Raw genomic sequence first — 23,409 nt, forward strand, 5'->3', positions numbered from 1 at the left:
CAAAAACTCTACAATATCTTTCTTTACAGATCAATTCTGATTTTGGCTGTTCATCGACGTTTATTGATGTATTCGCTCCAGTTCATTAGTCTGCATCGTATATGTATACTATTTACTCGTATTATGCTTTTGTACTTGGAAATAGCCATAAGTTTTCCGCACCGAAGGCGCCGAAAGTCTTTACCAATTTCTTCCGGCAATTGTGGCGCGCACTGTTTTTATTATAAGCGTGTTTCACGTACCTATAATTGGAACAATTTATTGGTTGGAATTTGATCGTAGGCTGTGTTGCTTACTTTTATTGTATGTACTGTGTTGCGTAAGCTTCGACATTTTCATTCTTTCGCTTCAGTTAAATGTTGCACTTGATATTGCTAACTTTTTCATGTAATGGACATTACTAACTTACTTTTTATTTTATTTAATTTCTACTAACCTAATACGACTCAATGATGTTATGTAAATTTGTACGCCGACCTTGGGCCAAACATAGTGATACCGACTTCATTTTTAACACCTGTAATATGTTATTTACCTATGTTCCACAAATAAACGAATTTGATTTGATTTGATTTGAAAAATGATTACTCACGATGGTTTCTGAAAATAAAAAATAAATTTTCAGGTAGCATTTATTTCTGTATTCGACGTGCAGATGGCGCTAGCAAGTGCTGTGTTGACCCTCCGTCGCAAGCGCAGTGCGGCGCGGTCTATGCGCGCGCGCCGCCCGTACCGCGCGCACTCAGCCACCACCGTCGTGTTGCACGACTCCTGCAGGGAACACGATAGCGTTATTTATTACAAAGGGTTTCTGGGAAAATAATGCTGGTACCGCTAGCTGGGCAACCTTAATCTGTTAAGTCATCGTGGCACACCGCAAGCGTTTTTGCCGAATCCAAGAGAAAACTAAATCGTGATGAGTTCAAAGGTTCACATTGTTATCATAAACATCTGCTAAGGAAGTTAATAAATTTACAAACTAGTTAATTATTTCGTAATGTGAGAAATTGTCCGTTTAATTACCCCCCATCATTAATTCTGTGACAATTAAAAACAGATTGTAAGTCCTTCTTGTAAAATATAATTGATTTATAACACCACCTTTCTATTTTCTCACTCAGTCTTGAGAACTTATTGTTCAGGACGTTAACTACTTACGATAAGTGTGTTGAAGGATACGCTTTTCAAGTAAAATCATTCCTTACCTTATAATGATTGAGTTGCACTTCATTGTACGGAGCTGACCAACCGGCGAACCCTGAAGTGCCGATACTGGACAAAGGGTAGTGGTTGAACGCAGTCAGCACTTTCCTGGTCACCATCAGACTCTTACTGTAGTAGCCAACGGGGCTCACCATCGCCGAGCTCACAATATATTGCACCAACTTAGGTACCGGTAAGTCTTCATTGCATCTAGACCTATAATAATCACGCAAATCCTTATCAATCAGTTTATAATCTATGACTTCATTACTAATCGTATCATCTACTAATTCTATTTCAACTATTCCTAGGTCTTCTTCTTCTTTGATTCGGACGTCATCACGTTTGACGTATATTTTGCTCTTAGACTGAAGTTTTCTGTGTTTATATTTCTCAAGTCCTTGCATGAAGCCAAAAAAGAACACATTTCTCACCATGATTGCTGAATCATGGGCTGGGTCCCATCCGACCTTTTTCAGTCTTTCTATAAGTTCTGGCAAGGTATCAGCTACCTTCGGCAATATAATTTCATCAATATCTAATGGTATAACAAATTCTGATTCTCTTATATTTCTGTATAAACAGTCATTATAAGTTATTATGTGGTCTCTTCTTCTTTGCCAAAGAGATCTTTCAGGCTTATATTTAATAGGAACATGAAAGAGTCTAACGTAATCGCTATCTTGATAATGCTGTAACACATTCTGGCTTGTTTTAACTAGCTTATCGATGTAAATATCAATCTTATCCACTCCGAGTATTTTATTAGTTTCTATCCATTCTACTAGTGACTGTGATATGTCGTTGCTGAAATCCATATCTTTGACGCATATCGTGAAATTTCTTTTGTGTTTGACTGATGTTGATGGTTCCAAATAGAATGCGTTAGTTGGATCATCACATGGTTGGGTAACGACGGATACGAGGGAGGGTCGATGTAGAGGCTCGGTGAGAGGACAAGAGAGTAACAGTGGTGTTTCTACTCCGATGGAAGTAGCGTCCCACTCATGCCACCAGACTTCCAATGGTTTTGCTGCGACCACTTCCACTGAGTCATCGTAAGGGTTCAAAATACGCGTCTGGCAGAACAGTGGTTGATCGGTGGGGAAGTTTCGACCTGTGAACAAAAGTTACAATTAAGTATGTTACTAGTTATCCAAAAGGTAATATTATAAGATAGGAAAATAGCAATACCAAGATAGTTCCCTCAAAGTGCAATGAATCTTGCAAGAACCGTTGTGATTCTTTACCGTTATATCTCATATTGAGCATCCCCATTACCGGAGTTATATAATAGTAATTTGTTCGAGTCATTTCCTTGGGCACCCGGCAGAGCGCAAGGAACCGTCATTACAACGGGGCTTGAATTGCTGCCTTGCCACAGGACGGCACTTCCTACAGGGAACTAGCGAGATCATGAACCGATCTTGCGCTACCTTTATCTTAGAACAGAAATCATTTAATAATATGTTATCATTTGGTATTATTGTTCGTTCTTCCGTTTCAGCCTACTGACGTCCACTGCTGGACAAAGGAGGAGTTATGATGTCCATTGGTGGCATGTCAAGTGTGACATACTACAATAACTCTTAAGGATGAATGGGTACCTAAAGGGTACACTTTTCAAATAGGTTCATTAAAAACATTTTACAGCGTTATAGCAAAGTTTACTTGTTCGCATTATACTTTCAATTACCTAACATCATGCTTATTTTTTATTACATTTGTTACAGCGAATTAAAAGCACCAGACACTCAAAATATTGCCTTGCGTGTGGCGCGACTTCGTAAAGTGAGAAATAAAGCGAAAATGTTATGCGGGAAGCGGTTCAGTCAAGCGAGAGTTGTATAGCGAAGTTTTATTGTCAAAATGAATGACATGGTAATTTCGCGTGGATCTTTTTGACATCGTTTCGCGAATTTCTCATTAAAAAGTAGCAGACGGCACAGTATGGTATACTTTAATACTTTTAATCCGTCGCCACAATATAGGGGAGGCGTTTTATCTCGCCGGGAAAGAATTTACACGACGTGTACGCTCGCCCCGCGTGACAAATGAGTGTGCGCTTATCGCGGCCCCGTGGCGTACGCGCATACTCGTGGACCTTCTGTTGTGTCACTTGATATAACGCACCTTTAGGGAGAACAGCCCGATAATGCTGTGCTGAAGTAAAGCATGCTAATGACCCTTTTGTACGAGCTGATAGTGTTGATAACATTTTATTTAACCATGCCTTCATGGAAACCCGTATATTTTGTGAAAAGCTCAGGGTTGGCCTGAGCTTTATTTACCAATTTAACTAGAGATGCGATTCTTGTAGAATTAGCGTTTATTTGGTTTGTCAAAAACACAATATCAAACATCTTGCCCTTAACTGGTTATTATATTGAATTAAAAGTAATAAGACTCTCGCACAGTATTACAATGATTAATGCAATGTTTGTACGAATAAAAAGTAGCTTGTCGTCGGCGCCATGAGGCCAAGTCTATCGCCACGCCTTATCTAAGTGCGGGGGCCAACACAATTGGTTTTTAATGAGACAGCAGCGGTGACTTATTGGAGTGTTACCGAGAAATAAAATTGTAAAACCTCCCTATTAGTTCACGTGATTAAGTTGCGATCGACCACTTACTTGTAAGTTGTTATTTTTCTCGTCGACGCAGTGAAAATACAAACGAGCGGTCGGATATCACGTCCGCCAATAATTATGGTGTTGTTTTATCACCACTCGAGATTTCGCGGATGTCTTTATTGGCACCGATTGTGTCAGGGTTTACCCCCTATTTTATAACATCACGTGCGTTTATAGCACGCTCACATGCACTGAAATTATAGACTTGTTCCAATGTTTGCATTGCGTTGCGAGGAAAGGGATTTGGGCCGTAAATTTTTATACAACATAATCACGTTTAAAGTTCACGTAAAAAGTATTACAATATATGCGTGCTTTGCGTTAAGGCTTCGGCGTAATGCCTATTTATAACTAATTTACATAATAAGTTTAAACCGCCGGGGAGGAATCGAGACCTATATAATTACTAATTATAACAACACTGCGGCCCCGGGCGGAGCGCGTGCGTGCATCTCAGTTCAAATATAACTTAATTGCTGATTATGTTTATATCACAATTAAGATAGCTCCTTCATGGTTCTTAATATGAATATCATAAACTAGCATCATCGCCTATTCCTGCATTTATGACATAAAATATTTTTATACGGCGATTTTTGTGAGATATTTTAAATACACCTGTAAATTACGTAGTTGATAGCAGCATTTAATGATACTTTAATAACTGCTTAATAAATATTGTTGCTTGCACCATTTACACGTAAGTATATCTGCGGATAACGTAGTCCACAATTACGTAAATATGATATTGAAAAAACTGCGCGGATAATTACAGAGTCCAGGCATTCTGGAGTTTTTGCTACACTGTTGTTTTAGCACGGGAGCGCCAAACGGCAGTACGAAACCAGATACACGGACACGGACAGATAGACGGTTCTGTACAATTTTTCAAATCGCAGCGTTGTAGGTAGGTGATTTGTATTGTTATATGTTCGCGAAAGCTGTACATTCGTGTGTAATTTTTATGTGAATATTTGTTCCGAATGGAAAATGATCGAATGTCCTACCCTTATGGTAAGAACCTAAGATTAAGTAGGTAGTTAGTTAAATACTTGCATTATAAACAAAACAAGCAATTACTTAACCTATTAGTTTCAATATGTTTGGTACATGGCGGTAGAGTCTTTTACAGAATTTTACAGGGGACCCATAAAAGTTTGAATAATTCATGATAAGTCTGATTCATAGATACTAATTAAGCCCTCAGTAGGTGCATGTGAAGGGGCTGTTCATAATGGCTTGACAATTACCGCGCTCTTTGGTTAACGACGCGTTCTATCTTGCTAAGCTTTGGGTGTGCCTATCATCAACACATTATATATATATAAAAACTTTATTGCACAATAAAATAGTACAAAAGGTGGACTTAATGCTATTTAAGCATTCTCAGCCAGTCGACCCCTGGGTTATGCAGAAAGCTGTGTGTGCGAAGGTAGAGGTAGAAGGGTAGAAGTTAAAATTGAAGTTAAATTTTTAATTGATATAATATTTAAGATACATATACCTACATACATACATACATATACATACATATATACAGATACATACAAACATATAATATAAATAAATATAATTAACATATAATACCATATAATATGTGATAAATAAATAAACAATATTACGCAATCATGTGGAAAGGTGTTTACGTACACTCATTTTAAATGATGTCCTCGTTTCCGACTCTCTGACATCTTGTGGCAACGAGTTCCAAAGGCGAGTAGCCTGCACTGTAAAGGACTTCGAGAAGAAGGCAGAGTGGTGGACAGGTGTCACAAGCCGAAGGTTTCCGGAAGAACGGAGAGTTCGGTCATGCGATTGGTGCAGNTCACATTCGAATAGACAGAGGTGTATCACGTATTTGTTCAGATGGATAATACAAATGGAGTGGTCAAAGCTTTACATCAAATTAAGCTAGGCCATACAATTGATATTGATACGATAGAAATCTTGAGTTTCAGGGGGTCTAGTGGAGGTGTAGGATTTAAAGATTTGTTAAATAAGCTAAAAATATAATTAGTGACCAAAAGGCTCACAGTTGTCTCGGACAGCGAATCCATTTGGCTGCCTTGAGAGAAATTTAACTAGTTCATTAATAGGTTTTGATAAAGCACCTAATCGGAATACACGAGTTAAATACATTGAAAGTCTAAAAGAACCCTTACAGAATAATTTCCTTGTGCATCGTCTATTCCTTTTTTTGCTCAGGAATGCGTTACTTATACACTTTATATATTTTTACCATACTACATGTTATTAGAATTAAAATGTATTAAACTTACACGATCGGAAAGTGTTAGATTATAATAAAACCTGGATAGCGATAGCTTTCAGCTAACGAAAAGAAATTAACATTTTTACTTTACTATAAATGCGGCGTGCAGCGTTACAAAATATGCAAAATGGGCGTGCTTTTGCGAAGATTATCGGTTTATTATGTTAAGTGAACATTTAAGGGGCATAAAGATTCAAGATTTTGATATAAATAAGTAACTAATGTTATTATATCGAAATAAGGGTAATTAGGTACAGTATGGATGGTGTCAACAGCCCTTTACAGTCCACTGCTGGACTATGAGCCTCCTCCACTATAGTGGAGGGTTTTGCCATAATCTCCACGCTTGGCAGGCGGGTTGGAGATCGCAGTTTAAAGGATTGATGTTTTTCAGAGAGCGCTGCTGCCCATTGTCTGTTTGATGTGTAGTCCCTAAGTCGCCTTTTACGACACCCGCGGGAAGAGTAGGGGTTGGTGACAAATGTATTCTACTCTGCCGTCACCACACGGCTAACTCTGGTGTCTATGTCCATACACCATCCATCATTAAAGGGCTGTTGATGATGGATGGTGTATGGACATAGACACCAGAGTTTGCGACTAGCCTGCGGGCTTTGTTGGTGGTTTGATGAATTGTTAAACTTAGGTGACAGTAGGACCGGTCGTTTTTAAAATCCTTGGTAAGAGGCATTTATCCACCAGTGGATAGCACTATCGGCTGGTGTTGAGAAAATCAATTCTGTAGGCTGAATCTTACTATGACCCAGATCATGATTCAGCGTTCTGCTACGAGTTTGTAATAAATTTAAATTGCGAAAATTGAGTTTACTTGTTTATGTAATACTAAATATTGTTTTTATAGCTCACCTTCAAAAGTAGCCAATATCCGCACGTATCGCTGCGGGGTCCGCTCGTCGTAGAAGGCAGCGTAAAGCGATACTTGGGTGCCAGCGACCCGCTGCCACGAGGACTCCGGTTGCTCTCCTGGTGACCATGTACGGTTCTGAAATAAAGGTTTTGTCTAAGATTCTATGTGATGTAAAAACAACTTGGCCTTCATTGGTTGGGTTTTTATTGGCAGTCAAGCTGTAGATCCTGGCTACACAGGAGTTGCAGCGGTGGGAACGAAAGGTGGGAATAGTCCCGTAATGTAAAAACAGTTTGTTCTGTTTGGAAATATACATAGGTACCCGAGGAAGGTTTTGGAGTTCCGAATTGGAAAACTTGCCCGGAAAATCGTGGAAACTGAAATCCACTTGAGAAAGTTAACCGTGTCACGGGCAGAAGCTAGGTAGTTAATAATAAATACTTTCAATACTGAATTTTAGCAAAAACTGCAGTTTATAGTATCCTACATTAACATTCCTTAAAACAATTATAAGAAGCAGACGCGTGTCAGCAACAGTTTGTTTAAAAATAAAAATATACAAGAATACGGGTTCTGTTTTATCTTGATGAAATAAACACCGATAACAATTATCCTTAATTACAACGAGCGAATTTTATAAATTCGATACTACAATCCGGGAAAGAAAGATTGTAATTTGATAAACCCTCATAATTGGTAAAATCACACAACGGTACAGAGCTTACCCAAATAAGCAAGACCTGCGTATTTAAAAAAAATAAAGCATACGATACGATAAGTGATGTACTAGTAGTAGGTTAAATTTTCGATTAAATTTCATACCAAGTAAATATAAATCAATTATTCACAATCAATCATAACAAACTTAACAAAATATAAAAAATCTGTTAAAATATCAAAGCTCGGAAGCTAGACAATGTAGATGCCTAAAACTAAACATAGCGACGACAACTAAGGTTAAGGTTAATAGGGAAATTCAAAGTCAAAATAAATGACCCAGTTGCAACAACCGATGCTATCAACATAATGAAAAGATCGCGTTTTTGCACTTTCAGAATTTTTCATACCGATAGGTTTATTCGATACAATGTATAATATCGATAGTCTTGTAAATCAATAGAAAATTTAGCTTAGCACTATCGTAAAAGCTTTCATAGGTCAAGCAACGTTGGTGGTTGCAAATCTTTATCGCGTCGCGTGACACCACGCAGATTTTCGCGATCCGCTAGTTTACTGTATTTATTTTAATTTCGCCACAGATTATTTAAGTTCAGCATTCGTGGGAAACATTGGAATTATTGAAATTTGCAGTGATATTTTTACAAACGTAATTATGTAGTTCTGCATTACCGGCCCCGGTGTGTACCTGCCGGTTTATTATAAGACAAGAATCGTTTGCAAAATGCTTTTTTTCACGACTGCAATAAGTACGGTATATTTTTTCAAGTGTAATTGTGTATGTTTCTTTTATTGCTATTTTTGCCCAAGAGCTGCCTGGATTGTAACGTAGCTGTTCTAAATCTATGATTTCTTGTCCATACAGATGGAACACAACACAAGTCTATGATGGAACTAAGTCACATTAAAATGTTTATGTCGGCGAAGTTTTCTAATTTAGTACGAGTAATAATAAATAGACATAAATTACATCTAATATTATTACTGGTAATTATTAGGCATGTAAGTATTCAAGTTAAAATCATTTTAAAGTTAAGCTTTAGCTAAAGATTTTACTGTTGCATAATTTCATGTTTACGACCCTAACGATAAATGCAGATGTTAAGAAAATTACCCGGTGTTACACGGCTAGGATACCGTGAATCGTTAGAGCGAGATAGGTGTACTAACTATAAAATAGAAAAAAGTCGACTAAATAACTATAAAATTGAAAAATGACAATAAAACTCGACTTTTCGGTAACTTTCTAGATAGGAAGTTATCAACACCACAAACTTTTTGAGATAAAGATGCATCGATGATTATTCAATTGGAAATTAGTTCCGTTGATTAATTCTGTTGTATTATCCATTCAATTCTTGTTATCCACTTATTCACTTTTTTTTTCTGAATGAATTTGCCTTATACTTTTTACAAATTGCATAACGACCTCTTGTTCCCACAGCTGAAACTGACTCTATAGTAATCTAAAACTGGTAAACATTGAGAATAGGTCACTATCCTGTAAGTTGAAAGCATAATATCCACTTCTCTCCTTCTCGAAACGGGAGACAGGCTAACTAAAAAGTATCATAAAGAATTGGAAAATTAGACAAAATAATTAATCCTTGTTATTGTAGTCACCCACACTTTTTATTACAGCAATGACTGATAATGCTAAAGGTTGATTTTGTTGAAACAATTTCCTCCCACTTTATCCCGTCCGAGTGCAAGACTTTATGTGGTTATGGACTGATAATAACACATCTTCATATGCTCTTATCGCTGAGTGCGAAAGCGTGAATGTTTGCGCTTACGCACCGAGTAATTGCTTTAATCATACTTTTCAATACGAGTGGGAAATTGTGGGCACATTCATCACGGCACCATATCCATCCTCATTGCAATTCAATTCACACTGTGTACTCAGTTTGTATCGGTTATTATCATAGAACGAAGATCGGATTGATTAGTGAGATTGTGTAGTTATGGTTTGTGCAAAGTGGTCTAAAAATACTGCAATTGCTTGATACTCGTATAAATAGTTTTTGGTTTTACGTAGAGCATTTTAAGAAAAGCAAAAATCTTTTGTTTTGTTCTTCCAATAATTTGAAAGTAACTAATGGAAAAAGCTATCAGTCGTAATTTAAAATTAAAAAAAAAAGAATTTTTAATCAAATGACGCGTAATTCCGCGGTTAACAACTAAGTAGTACCTACCTTTATCTCCATTATACTAAGTAGTATTAATAAACGATTCTATGCATGCACAGGTCCCAGCTGTCAGACAAAAATCATTTAACATTCCAAACTAGGTATATGTTTATCGTTAATAATATCTACTATTTTTGCGATAAAATGATTTTATGCGTTTCACTGTTGATTAACTTCGTTAGGCTGTGGTTAGGCCTTCCTCGTTAGTCCGAGCAGGCTTTAAAATCTAGATGAGTTTGAGTTAGTTATAGCACATGCCAATTTATCAGCTAACGACATAGACTTGTTTGCTTAAGTAGAAAAGCTATTCAGTTAGTCATAATATTAACAACCTGATATTTTTAATTGAATCGCCCACTAGTGTTTAAACTTTAAAGAGTTCGAGAGCCTTTAATGTAATTATTGATTGTAATAAGTGCGTACAATCGCCAATAAATATTGCTTTTGTGCAGCAAAATGCAGTTCTCACCTTCTCAATGAGCCCAGTCTTTTTGCCATACTTGATAAAGGATATCCCGAGTACGTAATCGCATTAGACGAAATATAAATCATATTGAGTCGGACAAACATTATTCATACCACTTTAACTCTGATATACGACTTTAAGCATCGTTGTGGTGGAAGTCGCGCACGCGTCAAGTATTTTAATCCAGCTATTTGCGTTAACTAGACATTTTAAATATTTCCTGCGAAACAGGATCTGTGGGAAACCGATTTGAACTGGCAAGATCAAACAGGCTAATGTTAGATACCTGTTTGTCGACAGCGTTGGCGACGGGTCTATGTTTGTCATTGACGGACGACGATATGTGCACCATATTATTTGTTACACTCAATGCTTATATTGGCATTAATGCCAGCACATTGTACCATATTATTTGCTACATTGCTGTGTCATCTGTGCCGTAAAGCAACTTTTTTATATAAGGACTAGAGAGTGAAATAAGCTTTGGAAAACCACCAACTAGGACGATGAAAGTAAACGAAATCTTGAGCTTTTAGTAGCTTTTTAGAATAGAGACGGATGGTCGCAGAAAAAAGCAGTGAAACTGACTTAGTGATTTTATGAAAGTAGGAATCAAAGCTCCGTTGGCTGTAGGAGGTAGATTAACTTATTCATGTAGGTCCGTTACTGAAGTCCGTTACGTTACATGAAACAGTATTTTTTTATTATAAGTTTTTAAAACTTGGCCGCTAACAAGGGCATTTCCCCGTTTCATAATAAGACTTGAATCTTTTTAAAATTATGATTGATACCGGCAAAACCTGTAAAAACTTGATGCGAATCTAATGAACAGCTAGTGGGTAATAAATTAGCATAGTATAATACAAACATAAACTAAATTAGGACGATGGATTAGTGCGCCGGATATTGACCATTATGAGCGAGCTGGGCGACGGAAGTGTGTGCACTTATCATAATATCCATGAATAGGAGACACATAAAACTGTTGGAATAATCATTGCACTGCTTTACTGAATTTGAATAATAAAGCAATAGAATAAAATCCTTAATTAATAATTTAAAAAAAACTTTACAACTTTACAAAAGTGAGCAGGACCAAAGTCAGTCTTACATTTTGCAGTACCGCTCACGGAAATTTTGACAACTGCGTTGGAATAAAATTGACAAATTAGGACCTAAAACTGCTCAAAACTTTTATATGAAAGAGCCACCATAGATATCAGAGTTCAGCAGAATTTTTGAAAAATGTTTTAAAATAAAACTATTATTCCAAGCCCTAATCTAATTTGCGATAAACAGACTTATCAACCCAGAGAAAGCTTTTATAAAGCATAAAGGGCCTAGTAACTCTATTTTCTTCGTTACTTCTTCACCTATCAGGTTAGAAATAGCGACAAGTTTTTTTTAAATATTATTTTACGCTCTTAACTGATGTTGATCACCTGTGTTTAGTTTATTTATCATGCGCATATCGAGATTATTCTGCAGCGGATATTGGACATAACAGCGACGGAAGTGCGCGCGCATCGCATCAACAAGTAGGTACAAACGACCGCACAGCAAGATAAACACACCTTAAGCAATTGTAACAGGTGCTTTGCAACAAAAAAGTGGATCTTATTTGCTGACGATGTCTAAAGAAGATCTGTGAAATCTCCAAAATGGACATTGAATAAGTAAACTAGCTGTCCCTACGACTTCATACGCGTGGAAATTGTTTAAACATTTCCCGTTTTAGCAACATTATTAATTGACGCTCCTATTCATCGTAGCGTGATCTTATTTAGCCTTCCTCGATAAATAGGTTTTCCAAGACAAAAAGATATCTCAAATCGGACCAGTAGGTTAGCGCGTTAAACCAAATAAGTAAACAAACTCTTCAGAGTTCAGCTGTTTAAGAAGATGAAAATTATATTATTTGTGACAAAGCGATGATGTCATGCATGAGACTGCCAAATAGATCAATACGTACACAAGTCACAACTTTGTCCGTGCAAATCATCTGCTTCGAAAACAATGGTAGTAAAAAGTATGACAGGCAAAGTCACGAAAAGACTCTCAATGAACTGCACAGGGCCTACGTGAGGTCGCGTCGCCCCGCGTGCACTCCGCATGACAGCGTGTCCTAAAATATTGGGGACACCGTTACTCTATCTACTGACCTTATTTTAACAACGGATAACTTATTTAACTTAATATTCATAACTCGTTAATAACTGTTAATTCAATATAATTTAATATAAGTGCTCGTAGTAACGTAACCTTAGGAAAGGCGTAGTAAGTAGGAGAGAAGATAAGACACTAAGCAGGTTGGTGAAAATAAAAGATCGAGAAAAGGATACGGCCGTGCCGCTTTTTTGCTCGGCTTGGTGGGGGTACTGCCGTGCCCCCAGATGTAGGTTGATCTTGTGGGTTAACTTAAAAACCAAGGATGAGCATAGCTTTGCTTATGAAAGTCGAAAGTTATTAATATAAGAAAGGAAGAAGCGAGCTTAGGTGTAGTTACATTATTTTGCAATAAAAATGTCATAGCATTTAACATCGCGGTAAAAAAAACCTACAAATTGAATTATTTTTTCCCCTACCCTTTGATAATTTTGCGGATAATTGCCTGACACTTTGAGAACTTTGCGGATAATCGCATTTAGAAGCCTGTACGCGAACAAAGGCAGCGGAAATTACGCTACATTCGATTGTGGCCCACACCGCGTCACGTACGGCAATTGCATAGTTCACGCGACGTGCGCTCGGATGCGATCTTAGGATCATCACATACATCATTATTGCGGACGTGACGCCTGAGATGGAGTTAATTTGCGCTCCGTTATAGTATAAAGTGACAAAGGTCATATAAGCTTTTAACGGGCATAAAAGTACATATTTTTCATTGTTTTTGGAACTAAAGACAAGGAAATAAAGTTCAAAATATGGTGGGAACTACATATTTCCCATTGCCGTATAAGTGGTTAAATATGTTGGAAACTTAATTTGAAGGCGACAATTAAAAAGCTCAACGGTGTCAGTGCTTGACTTCGACTATCGAAGGAAATCGAAGTGATCTCCGTCAACCGCCGAACTATTTTGGTGAACCTTCACCTAACACAAACATTTTGTTGGCTAAAGCTGCAGGGGTTAACAAGTTTGTGCACCTCAAATTAAGAATCTTTGCATAAATTTAACTTCAGCAATATTACCTACTAAAGTGACTTGAAATGTTGTTATGTCAGTACAACACTTTTTAGCACGAAGTACCGTTGAACAAATGCATTGCCTACGCACTCTTATGGAATATTTACATTGCTACGTAACATACACATTAGTGACATTTGTATGGGACTGCAGAGGTCTGAGTGAGCATACACTGACCCATGTCTCATACATTTTTGCATGCGACTTTGTAATCTGAACATACCTTTATGCAAAACGTGCGTACGCGGTAGTCAGATGCGGTTTGCCTACTTCAAAACCTCATCCTAACTACAATAGTCGAAGTAGTTATAAAATATGACTCAGGTTAGGTGGACAATCCACCACAATCTTACTTTAACTTTAACAAACGTCAAAAATCTATCAAACTCCATACAAAAAACACCGGTTACCGTTAAAGTTACGGCCAAAGTTAGGTGGTGCAACTCAGCCTTAGTTGTTTCTAAAGTAAGCCACTTGTAAAGACAAAGTTGAAGAATTCATATTACATGCTGCATTCATTATCAATTAATCTCTATGAATGCGTTAAATAATCTAAAAGCTACATCTGCTGCCATTTATAAAACCTAAACCAATTTGTTATTGATGTCTATGTTAACTAGTCATTATTATTCGTATGATTAATTGAGGAAAAATATACTTCAAGAGCATGCCGTTGATATATTAATAGCAATTTTTATTGCCACATAATAATATCGTATGATGAACGAGCAAAGAATGTAAAAACCTGATAATGGTCAGACCTCAAATAGCAGCAATGTGAATACGGGCCCTGACTTGACACGTACACAAAAAGATTGCCTCTTATAATCGAAATTGCAATTTTCATAACTGCAAATAGTTACTACAAAAATTGCTAACCATCAAGAAAGCATTATCGTAAATCATATTTTCGCAAATCGACCAAAATTATAAGCTATTATGGGATTTTTTGCGATATTAAATACGAATCTTGCTCGGTATATTTCAATTCGGCGTCCACGACGGCAATTGGCATAGAGCTATAAACAAAGTGTTCATTATTTAAAGCGATATTCTGGAGATTGCGTCATGTTTTATAATATTTAAATTACCTCTTTTTTGTAAGTCGCATAGAATGCTTCATCATCACCAGCATGATGATGTCCAAAAAACTAGACCAATTTTTAAAATATCGTGCGTATTTCAAATCTCAGGTCGTGTAAAATGTCATAAGACTGCATTCGATTTCTTTTCACCCGTATAATCCACACATTGACGATCCATTAAGCTTAATACTTAAGTTAAAATTAACATCTACATTATTTACGACTGCTATTAAAGTTTTAATTACGTATCTCGATATCATTATTACGAATAGCGATAGAAGTATCGATAAGCAAGCAACGCATTAGAACCTGCTAATACGAAAACGATATTCATCTTCCTGTAATCAGGTATAGGTCTTTCAGACCGACTACCATTCATTGTGTTATTTTATTATGGTTAGATAGTAGACGAGACTCTACTTTTTGTTGCAAACATTGCATGTTTGTCAAGAACCTTTCTTTTAGAAATACGTGGAGTTTTCCTGTTAAAATTTACATCAATCGAAAACTCAAATTACTTAAGTTACTGAACAAATATTATATTATGGAACAGAATAGTATTGAAGGTAGGGTTCCTCAGACTTTTGACTGCATATAAGTATTATTCTATTAACCACAAGTATAAAAGGGTTAGGTTAATTTAGCCCAGTACGGGTATAGTTTATCTCACACCTGATTGAGAATTATACAAACTAGTAGTTTTTACTCGTACCGTCGTTATTCTAGAGTCGCCTTTTATGTCACTAACTAGTATCGGTCACAGTCACACACGGTTAACGCTTGAGATGCAGATGAAAATTTTCTACATTTAGTACGACATAGATTGACACAGTGCGTATAGTTTTGAAAAGATAATGAATTTTCACCGAGTTATTTCTATGTACCTATTCGTAATTTCAAATGAAATTGCTTACATGACGTCTCTGCTTTGAAGCCAATCGTAAGTCATTTATTCACTCAGCTTTTATATTGGTCCAAGCGTTTACACGCGCCGCAAAACGCTTAATCTGTAAACGGCCGAAGTTCCTACGATTACTACCTATTTGTGGACGTCTGCAATATTCCCAGCTCACACTTGACGTGTTTTTCCTGTGCGTAATAACTGGTAAAGGCGGTTAGCTAATAATGGAATACTTCTTATAATGATTACGCTATGATCATTCTACACATAGATTAGATTAATCCGCGGGCGCTAACTTCCCACTGCCAGGGCATTCACTCAGACCAGCACATATTTTACATATAGATAGTAGCTTGGTAATTGCAAGAGATTTAATAACATGTTCATTTTTAGTACCGCCGTAAAAAATAGGAAAAAATATTTTATTATCATTGAACTTTAGAAACGTGAACATGTTTGTTCAAGTGTGTTTGTAGAAGACAATAAAAATCCATGGGAAAATTACAATCCCATATATCTTCTGCTGTGGGTAGTAACGAGCTAACCCAACCTCTCATTAACAAATAGCACAGCCTACGTAATAATTTATTGGTGTCTCTAAATCTAGTATGAACCGTGAATATAAATTATTTATGTTGCTTAAAGAACAAAAAATCTAATTGAAACCCTAATGGTAAGAATGCAATAATTCAAATAAAATCCAGTAACATTTTTTTAAACAAGTTACGTAAGTTTTTCAAAAAGCTTACAACTAACTTCATTTCATCAATGCCGTGTGATCAAACAGATGGGGTCACGATATGAAATTCCCGTGATCTTTTGGTGTTTATCCCAACGCATCATGGGTGATTTATTACAGTCATAACACGAATTTTGCAATGTAGATATTTTACAGAAACCACAACAACACACTGGGAACTGTTCCTGCGCTTTATGGTTGTTTTTGAGCCTAACATAAACATTAAACTACCTTACGCGAAACATAAGTAACGAATAAGTTTTAAATATTTATTCGGATTTCAGGACCTTTCTGGAGGATTTTATGTATTTATAGAGTATGTGACATACGAGTAGATAAGTGAGTTGATAATCGTGGAACGCTTCGAATGAACACGCATTTATTTCATATCGGAACTGCATAGTAAAAGGTCAATCATGAGAATGTAGAGTCGCTATTACTATGATGATACTACATTACAATAACTCATCGTTTAAACTTTGCTCGGTTAAGCGGGAGATGCAAAGCGAGGTTTAATTAAAATCTGAACATTCTTTTTCGTGTAAATATGAAAACAATTCCTTGGGAGAGAGCTTTCAGGAACGTTGCATAGTTATAAAAGCTCAAATGTATGCAAGCGCTGTAAATAATGCAGCCGACTTCCCCGTTGCATCCTATGCATGCGAGAGTTATGCACGACCACAGTACCGACTTAAGGCCAAAGGCAAACTACGCGATTGAAGGACAATGGAAAAAAGCTGCAGAAATTCGGAAAATTGCAAGACTTATTAGGGGATAATAGAGAAGAACAATTACACCTGAAGTAAAATTAGTTTATAAAAAGCCTTTGGGCAAGGCTTTTTATAAACTTTTTACAAAAGGGCATTGGATTATTTAATTTTACGAAGGATAGTGAGTAATTTATATTTTAATTTTTGCTAGTGTTTATTTTATAATAAAAAACGTATATAAGGGTAAGGGTTTAATATTAATTGTTATTTATGAGCTCGCGTTAAATTAATATGAAAGTTTTTAGATAACTATAAAAATATAGTAACGTTTGTTTTAGTGACCTTTTGCTGGCAATAAAAATAATAATAGTTGCTCTTTTGTTCTTATATCTACATATTTTATTATCTTTTTGTCAGTTTAATTTGAATTGTGGAAGATAATTGACTGGTGGTTCTAATTATTTTTCATGTAAACTATTTCTTTTGCAGTAGTTATAGAAACATTTAAGTTATAGGGCTGTAATCAGTTAAATTGCAGGTTTAGTGGTCTATAACATTGTGAAATGACAGTTTATGATGGAGGTTCCTTATTTATGATGGAGGTTATTTAGAAAATTCATTTAAAAGCAAGAATGCGGTAAGAATTTAAACAAAAATTGGCGTGTCTAAACTCTCTTTAGAAAATAATTATGATTTGTTTTATTATCAGAGTAGATATCCATTAAAACACTTGGACTGTAATTATATTTTTGTCTTGAAAATTTTATTGTTAGCTGTAAATTTTTACCGGGAAACGTTAATTTCAGTATGTTTATTGTCGTTGCTTTTAATAGTGTCAGTTTTATTTGACTGAAATTAGAAAACTACATATTTAAAATAATTTATATTTTATACCTATTACCTAATCGAAAAACAATCGAAAAATGCTGAAGTTTAAAAGTTCATGACAACCTTTTTTCTATTTATTAAAGAGTGTTATTGCAAAATTTCGGCGAATCGTCCAGTTTGCGTAGGGCCTTAATCGTCCGGCAGCGGTAGCGGCGCGCTATTAGAAATGCCCGTAGAGGATATTGATTTCGATTTATTTTCCGTTCGTGACCGGCATCGGAATAGATTATCGCCAACAAGTGTGGATGCAGCTCAAGCCGAAAGCCTTATTAATGACCTTCATAGACATTTAGATTGGCTATCGCGATTATGGATTTGAGTCGCTTTCATCAAGGGAAATATAGGTAGGTACATAGAGAAAATAATTTAGAAGATTGAATGGGAATATAAAGTTATTAATAGCATTTAGTGAGGCAATTTATAGAGTGCTGCAATAGATGCAGATGCAATAAAAGATTGATTATGGGGAATATGGGGTGCCATTATCAATTTTACTAGCTGAGAGATAGGTTGAATACTGATATCTTAATTTATACATAAACTGCTTGTCGATTAACAAAAACTTAGAAAGTTATTTTAATTTTAGAAATATTGAAAAACAATTATTGTCACCGATTTATGTTTTGAAAACTGATATGAAGTACATTTTATAATATCGGAAAAGAAACACCCAAGCTTTTAAAAGAGTAACTGTATAAAATTCTTCTTCTAAAGTTGCTATTACAGCCGCTCCGTCTATATCACTCGCTATTGCGACCCCTAAGGCGGTCGCGTTTGGCGATTGTGCGATACCGCCAGATCTGTATCCAGCAAATTGTTTATAGATCACATTTCATTTGTTCAAACATTCCCCTTCCATACCACCTGTCAAAAAGATATACAGCGTGTTCTGAAAACGATCAGCGTGTCTGCGGGACGCCTATTGTTGTTGCTGTCAACTTTGTTGTTTTACGTTTTGAGTTCGACGTCCTTACGAAAGTGTAGAAGCCAGTAACGCATGAAAATTTACATAATTTTGTGTTTAAATGTAAATGTTATCGTCGATTAAGGTTTTTTTGGCCGGATTTTGGCATGTGTCTGGGATTCCTTAAAAATATTTCGTGTTTTTTAATCTATTTTGAATATAAATAGAAAATAATATAAACATATTAGTCGGTTCAAATCTTCATTAGTAGGTAAATATATCTCTAAGAACATCAAACTTATCCGTTACTTATAAAAGACGCGTTTTGCATAAAAACAAGTTACCAACTTTAATAAATAAAACTGCGGCTAACCGATTCCCCTAAAGTAGGTTTGATCTTGAGGCCGCGCTATTATATCAATGGCCACTATGATATCAATGGCGGCAATGATTGAATGCATTGCAGTTTTTGCCAACTTTCTCCGATTTGTGGTGTGAGCGAACTCATAAACTAGAACCATTACACACCAGTTGACCGTAAGAATAAGTAGAGTAAGTCTTCGAAGTGGAATTGTAAGTTTTTGTGATGGTTTCACTTTCAGAAACCTTTGTATGAGTAAAGTAGCGAGATCTGTAGAAATGTGGGGGAATTTGGAGCTCAATTTGCAATATTGTTCCATTGTAGGAAGTAGGAAAAAGCTGTAGGATTTAGTACAGGGCCGACGTTCTTGACCTATGGGCCCGTATTACGAAAGGACGTTACGAACATAAACTCGATACAAACTCAAAAATACATTCAAGCCTTTCAATTTATTAGGCAAATCTCAGGATAGACAGATGTAATGTGGATAAGGCTTAAGTTTTAAAAGAGTTTTAGATTCGTTTGAGAATGTGAGCCTTAGTGGATAATTCTGTGCTAAGATGGCAATTACACAGTATAATAATAATAAGTCATTTATTTCAACACATAGTCATAGGTTTAAGGTTACAGTTGATAATTATAATAATAATAAAATATTATTAATATTAGTATGTGGCTGAATAATTAAGATGAAGTAGTATTTTTGGTAATACAATTAGCCATTTTCATGCTGTTTACCATAAATTAAACGACCATCTGGTCGTTACGAGTGTATTGTTAACAACCTGTTTTAGTTCACACACGACTTAAAAAGTTGAGAACTACCTAACTAATTGTATATTTGTATGTAATTATCAATTTATTTCACAAGATTTTACCATTGCCTTTTGGAAGCCCAAATAAAATTGAGCTTTTAAAATTGCATTACAATTTTTGTATCATTAATTTAAGATGATTGTTATGATAATCACACGCTGATAAAAGATTAGTTACAACAATTACTTAGGTACTACTGAAGTAATAAAAGAAATAAAGTCTGTTCATTTTTCATTTCCCGAAAAATTACAAAAATTTATGAATCCTACAAACGGCAGTGTTTAAGCTTATAAAAACTGTCCCATACTCCCTGTACATGAAGCAAGTTAATGAATGAAAAGCTAATAAGCTTAATTACTATTTTTTATTGAATACAGACAAAAGAGAAGACTAATGGGAAAACTGTAATCACGCTTCGTATCCGGGTTACTCGTAGCTCCCTAGCGAAATAATAGGCCATAGCGAACCAGGCGACAATGCCGTGTTCTTGCACCGCCTCTCTCACCTATTCTTGTCTACGGTATTTGCATAGGCTCTATGAGAAACGACCCGTTCCTACCTTGCTAATGATTTATTTGTAAACCCACCTTGTAAATTACCATCGTTATCTGAATAAAACTTTACTGCAACCGTATTTCTCGTGACAAACCGTTGTCAAGAATAAAAAACATCTAAAATTGATTTTATTTTGTTCGCATGTAAATTATACGTTGTATTGCGTGCCCCATTAGCCGCATAAAAAGAAACTTGTTCACTACACAGAATTTAATTATAAAGCGATAAATTAATCCTACGAAGGTATCGGCAATAAAACATGTAAAACCCAGAGCAATTAATTAGAAACTTTTACAATAGAACAAGACAACATTTTATTGCCATTTTATAGATGGTCAGATCAAAACAATTTGCCAGGAAGTGGGCTCATTTGCATATTGGATGGAGTTTGATGCTATCGACATGTTGAAGAATAACAATTTGTATGGTAAAGAGGCATTGTTTCTTGCAAAAAAGAGTTTATTGTCAATCCCAAGGAATGCCGGCACACACTCCTAAGCGCTAATCCAAAGACGTTTATGAGATTTATATGAGTATTGAAGTATAAAATAGTTTTATTGCGGTCGTATATTTTCATAACTGCTTTCGTTGTCATATACAATAATGAGATTTAAATAATATTTGCATTTGAAATGACGTGATTGCACGAGTGATAAAATTTATAGTTTTACCTATCAGCGATCCTATCTTATTTCTGCAAGTGTATCTTGTTTTGCTTTACTAATGTAAAGCAAAACAAGTTACACTTGGCGGGAAGGCTTTAGGCGGGAAACACAGATTTAGCCAAAATAATGATTAGGTACTAACAATGTAGGGTACTTCCGGGTAGGCCGGCAGCCGGTCGCACGTGACCGGCGAGGGGCGGTCCATCTCGGCCTGCTTGCCCTCCGAGTAGGCCACGATGGTCCTCATGGTGGACAGCCTGCTGGCCTGCCGCCGGCCGCCCCAGCGCAGCGCCGGGTGCCACTCGCTCACCGACACGAACCAGCTCACGCAGAACACCGTCACGCAGGCCAGGACATACTTCGTCCTTATAAACTTCCTCGCACACAGCATCTTCCACTCTTAAGTCATACTTCCGCAATGTTAGACGTTAGACGCGCGTGCGCCGACGGACGCGGCCTGCGCGCATGCGCTCCGGGCGCCTCACCATCGCAGACTGCGCCGCACCAGCTGATACGCTATCAACAATGCGTCCCTCACGGCTAATCGTTCTAAACGCTTGCGGACGTGGAAATCTAGTTTTCTATACCAGTTTTTACCAACGATTCCTCTTTTGAAACGAGCTGAAGACGCATCTGAACGACCACAAAAACGTCAGATTGAAGCAATCTCAAGCGGAACAAGAAAATTTTATGGCAAAAACTCGACATACTCGTCCTTCTGGTGTAATTATTACGTAAGATCGATTATACAATGTAGCATACAAATTATATGGGGAATCGGTTGCCTAGGGCTTTTCATTGCTAAGAGTGTCGCTCGACCAGTTCACGTTCACACAATTATTATTAGAAAAAAAATATGAGTACTGTGAGACGATATGTAAAGAGGCAGGGTGGATTAAATACCAGTCAGAACACGATGAAAAATAATACAAAACTGTAAGTAACCAACAAATTGCTTGAACCATTCAAAACTGTATCATTTAAATTGAAAAAAAAAAATGCAATAAAATTGCGAAAACATTTCAACTTCAATTGCGAAACATTAAGAGCGAGACGTTATAAATATATGGAATTATATCAACGGCAAATAAGAACAAATGTACCCGATGATTATTTAAAAGACATGAGTCGTTGTTCCCTCGTAAATTACTTAAGACAATTTAATAAACACATCAAGTCTTAAACGCTTTTTCAATAGCTTCAGATTACATCGGAAGGTATTAATTTGGCGTGTAGTGTACAGCTACTGTGCGGCGGAGTAATTGTAGGTGGCTCTCTAGTCTAGGGCACCACAGTAGTTTAGCAACGATGTACCTATAATTTACTTGGCCCCACCATTGTTCGGGTGGGGTATTAAACATTTTCGTTAATACCGCAGCGAATTGGTAACTAATAACCAAGTTTAACGTTGAGACATAATTCATCAAGGAGACGAATTAAACATATAAATTTGCTTCGTGCTTCATGGTTATCAGTTTATGAAGAAGTAATTTTAATATAGGGGCATTACAATGGATGGTTGTATTGTTATAAATTAAGAAGTTCGAAGTTAAAGGTGTTCATTTTTAAAAATTGGTAATCCTTTATGTCAACGAACGACTCATGTAAATCTGGTAACATTTGAATAGAAACAGCATAATTTCGTGTTTATTTCTGTATTTCTTTCTGGATTGGTTTCATGAAAGTCTAGCTAGTGATGGAAAAGAAGTGAAGCATTAAATTACTTCCTCCGTTCCCACAAGGAGTTCGATCGAACGAAGCGTAAAAAGCTAATTGTCCAGCTGTGGTTGCCCTCCGATATGCAGACGGATTGTAATAATTGCAAACCAGACCATGAGATCTGTGGCAATAAAAATAAATAGAATACATGTTCAGTTGTTGACCTAAAGCTATGTATGATCAGCTGAGCTCTTATTTGTCCAATCTAAGCGCAATGCTGTGTTATTCCAATAATAGGAAAAAGTGAATCGGTACACACGATTGACGCGTGAATTTCGTCACCACTCGTGCCGTGCCTGATGGACTCTGGGTATCTACTAAGCATACAGAAGAATTGAAATAGTTCGTAAGAAAAAAGACATTTAGAAGCAATAGCTTGAGGTTGTGGGATGTTATACCTACTAAACTCTATCTATACTTACTACTAAACTAAGACTAAGTATGGCACTCGCTGCTTCATGATGACATAACTGTATTAGCGCGTTGAGTTTGAAGAGCAAAAAGAAAGTTATTCCAAATTATCCACGAAATAAAATAATAAGTTCAAAATAATTTCCGAATAGAC

At 36.4% G+C, this 23,409-nt stretch overlaps 1 protein-coding gene across 1 annotated transcript; it reads right to left on the reverse strand.

The window, feature by feature from the left end:
• On the reverse strand, positions 1 to 21,715 carry LOC114356691 (uncharacterized). The gene is made up of 4 exons (XM_028310003.1): positions 21,268 to 21,715; positions 6,976 to 7,111; positions 1,206 to 2,320; positions 1 to 771 (listed from the first exon to the last, which is right to left on the reverse strand). The coding sequence occupies exons 1-4, from the start codon at positions 21,514 to 21,516 to the stop codon at positions 622 to 624; spliced, it is 1,650 nt and encodes a 549-aa protein (XP_028165804.1). The 5' UTR covers positions 21,517 to 21,715; the 3' UTR covers positions 1 to 621.
• Between the last annotated feature and the right edge of the window lie 1,694 nt (positions 21,716 to 23,409).

Source organism: Ostrinia furnacalis, unplaced genomic scaffold (genome assembly GCF_004193835.3).
Source record: "Ostrinia furnacalis isolate ACB-3 unplaced genomic scaffold, ASM419383v2 OfSCF2856, whole genome shotgun sequence".
Taxonomy (NCBI): Eukaryota; Metazoa; Arthropoda; class Insecta; order Lepidoptera; family Crambidae; genus Ostrinia; species Ostrinia furnacalis.

Excerpts from the sequence above, each read along its gene's own strand:
- LOC114356691 (XM_028310003.1), bottom strand. The coding sequence starts at position 21,516 with ATGCTGTGTGCGAGGAAGTTTATAAGGACGAAGTATGTCCTGGCCTGC. Across the intron at positions 2,321-6,975 it reads GATATTGGCTACTTTTGAAG|GTCGAAACTTCCCCACCGAT; the intron begins GTGAGCTATAAA and ends TTTTGTTCACAG. Across the intron at positions 772-1,205 it reads TGCAACTCAATCATTATAAG|GAGTCGTGCAACACGACGGT; the intron begins GTAAGGAATGAT and ends TGTTCCCTGCAG.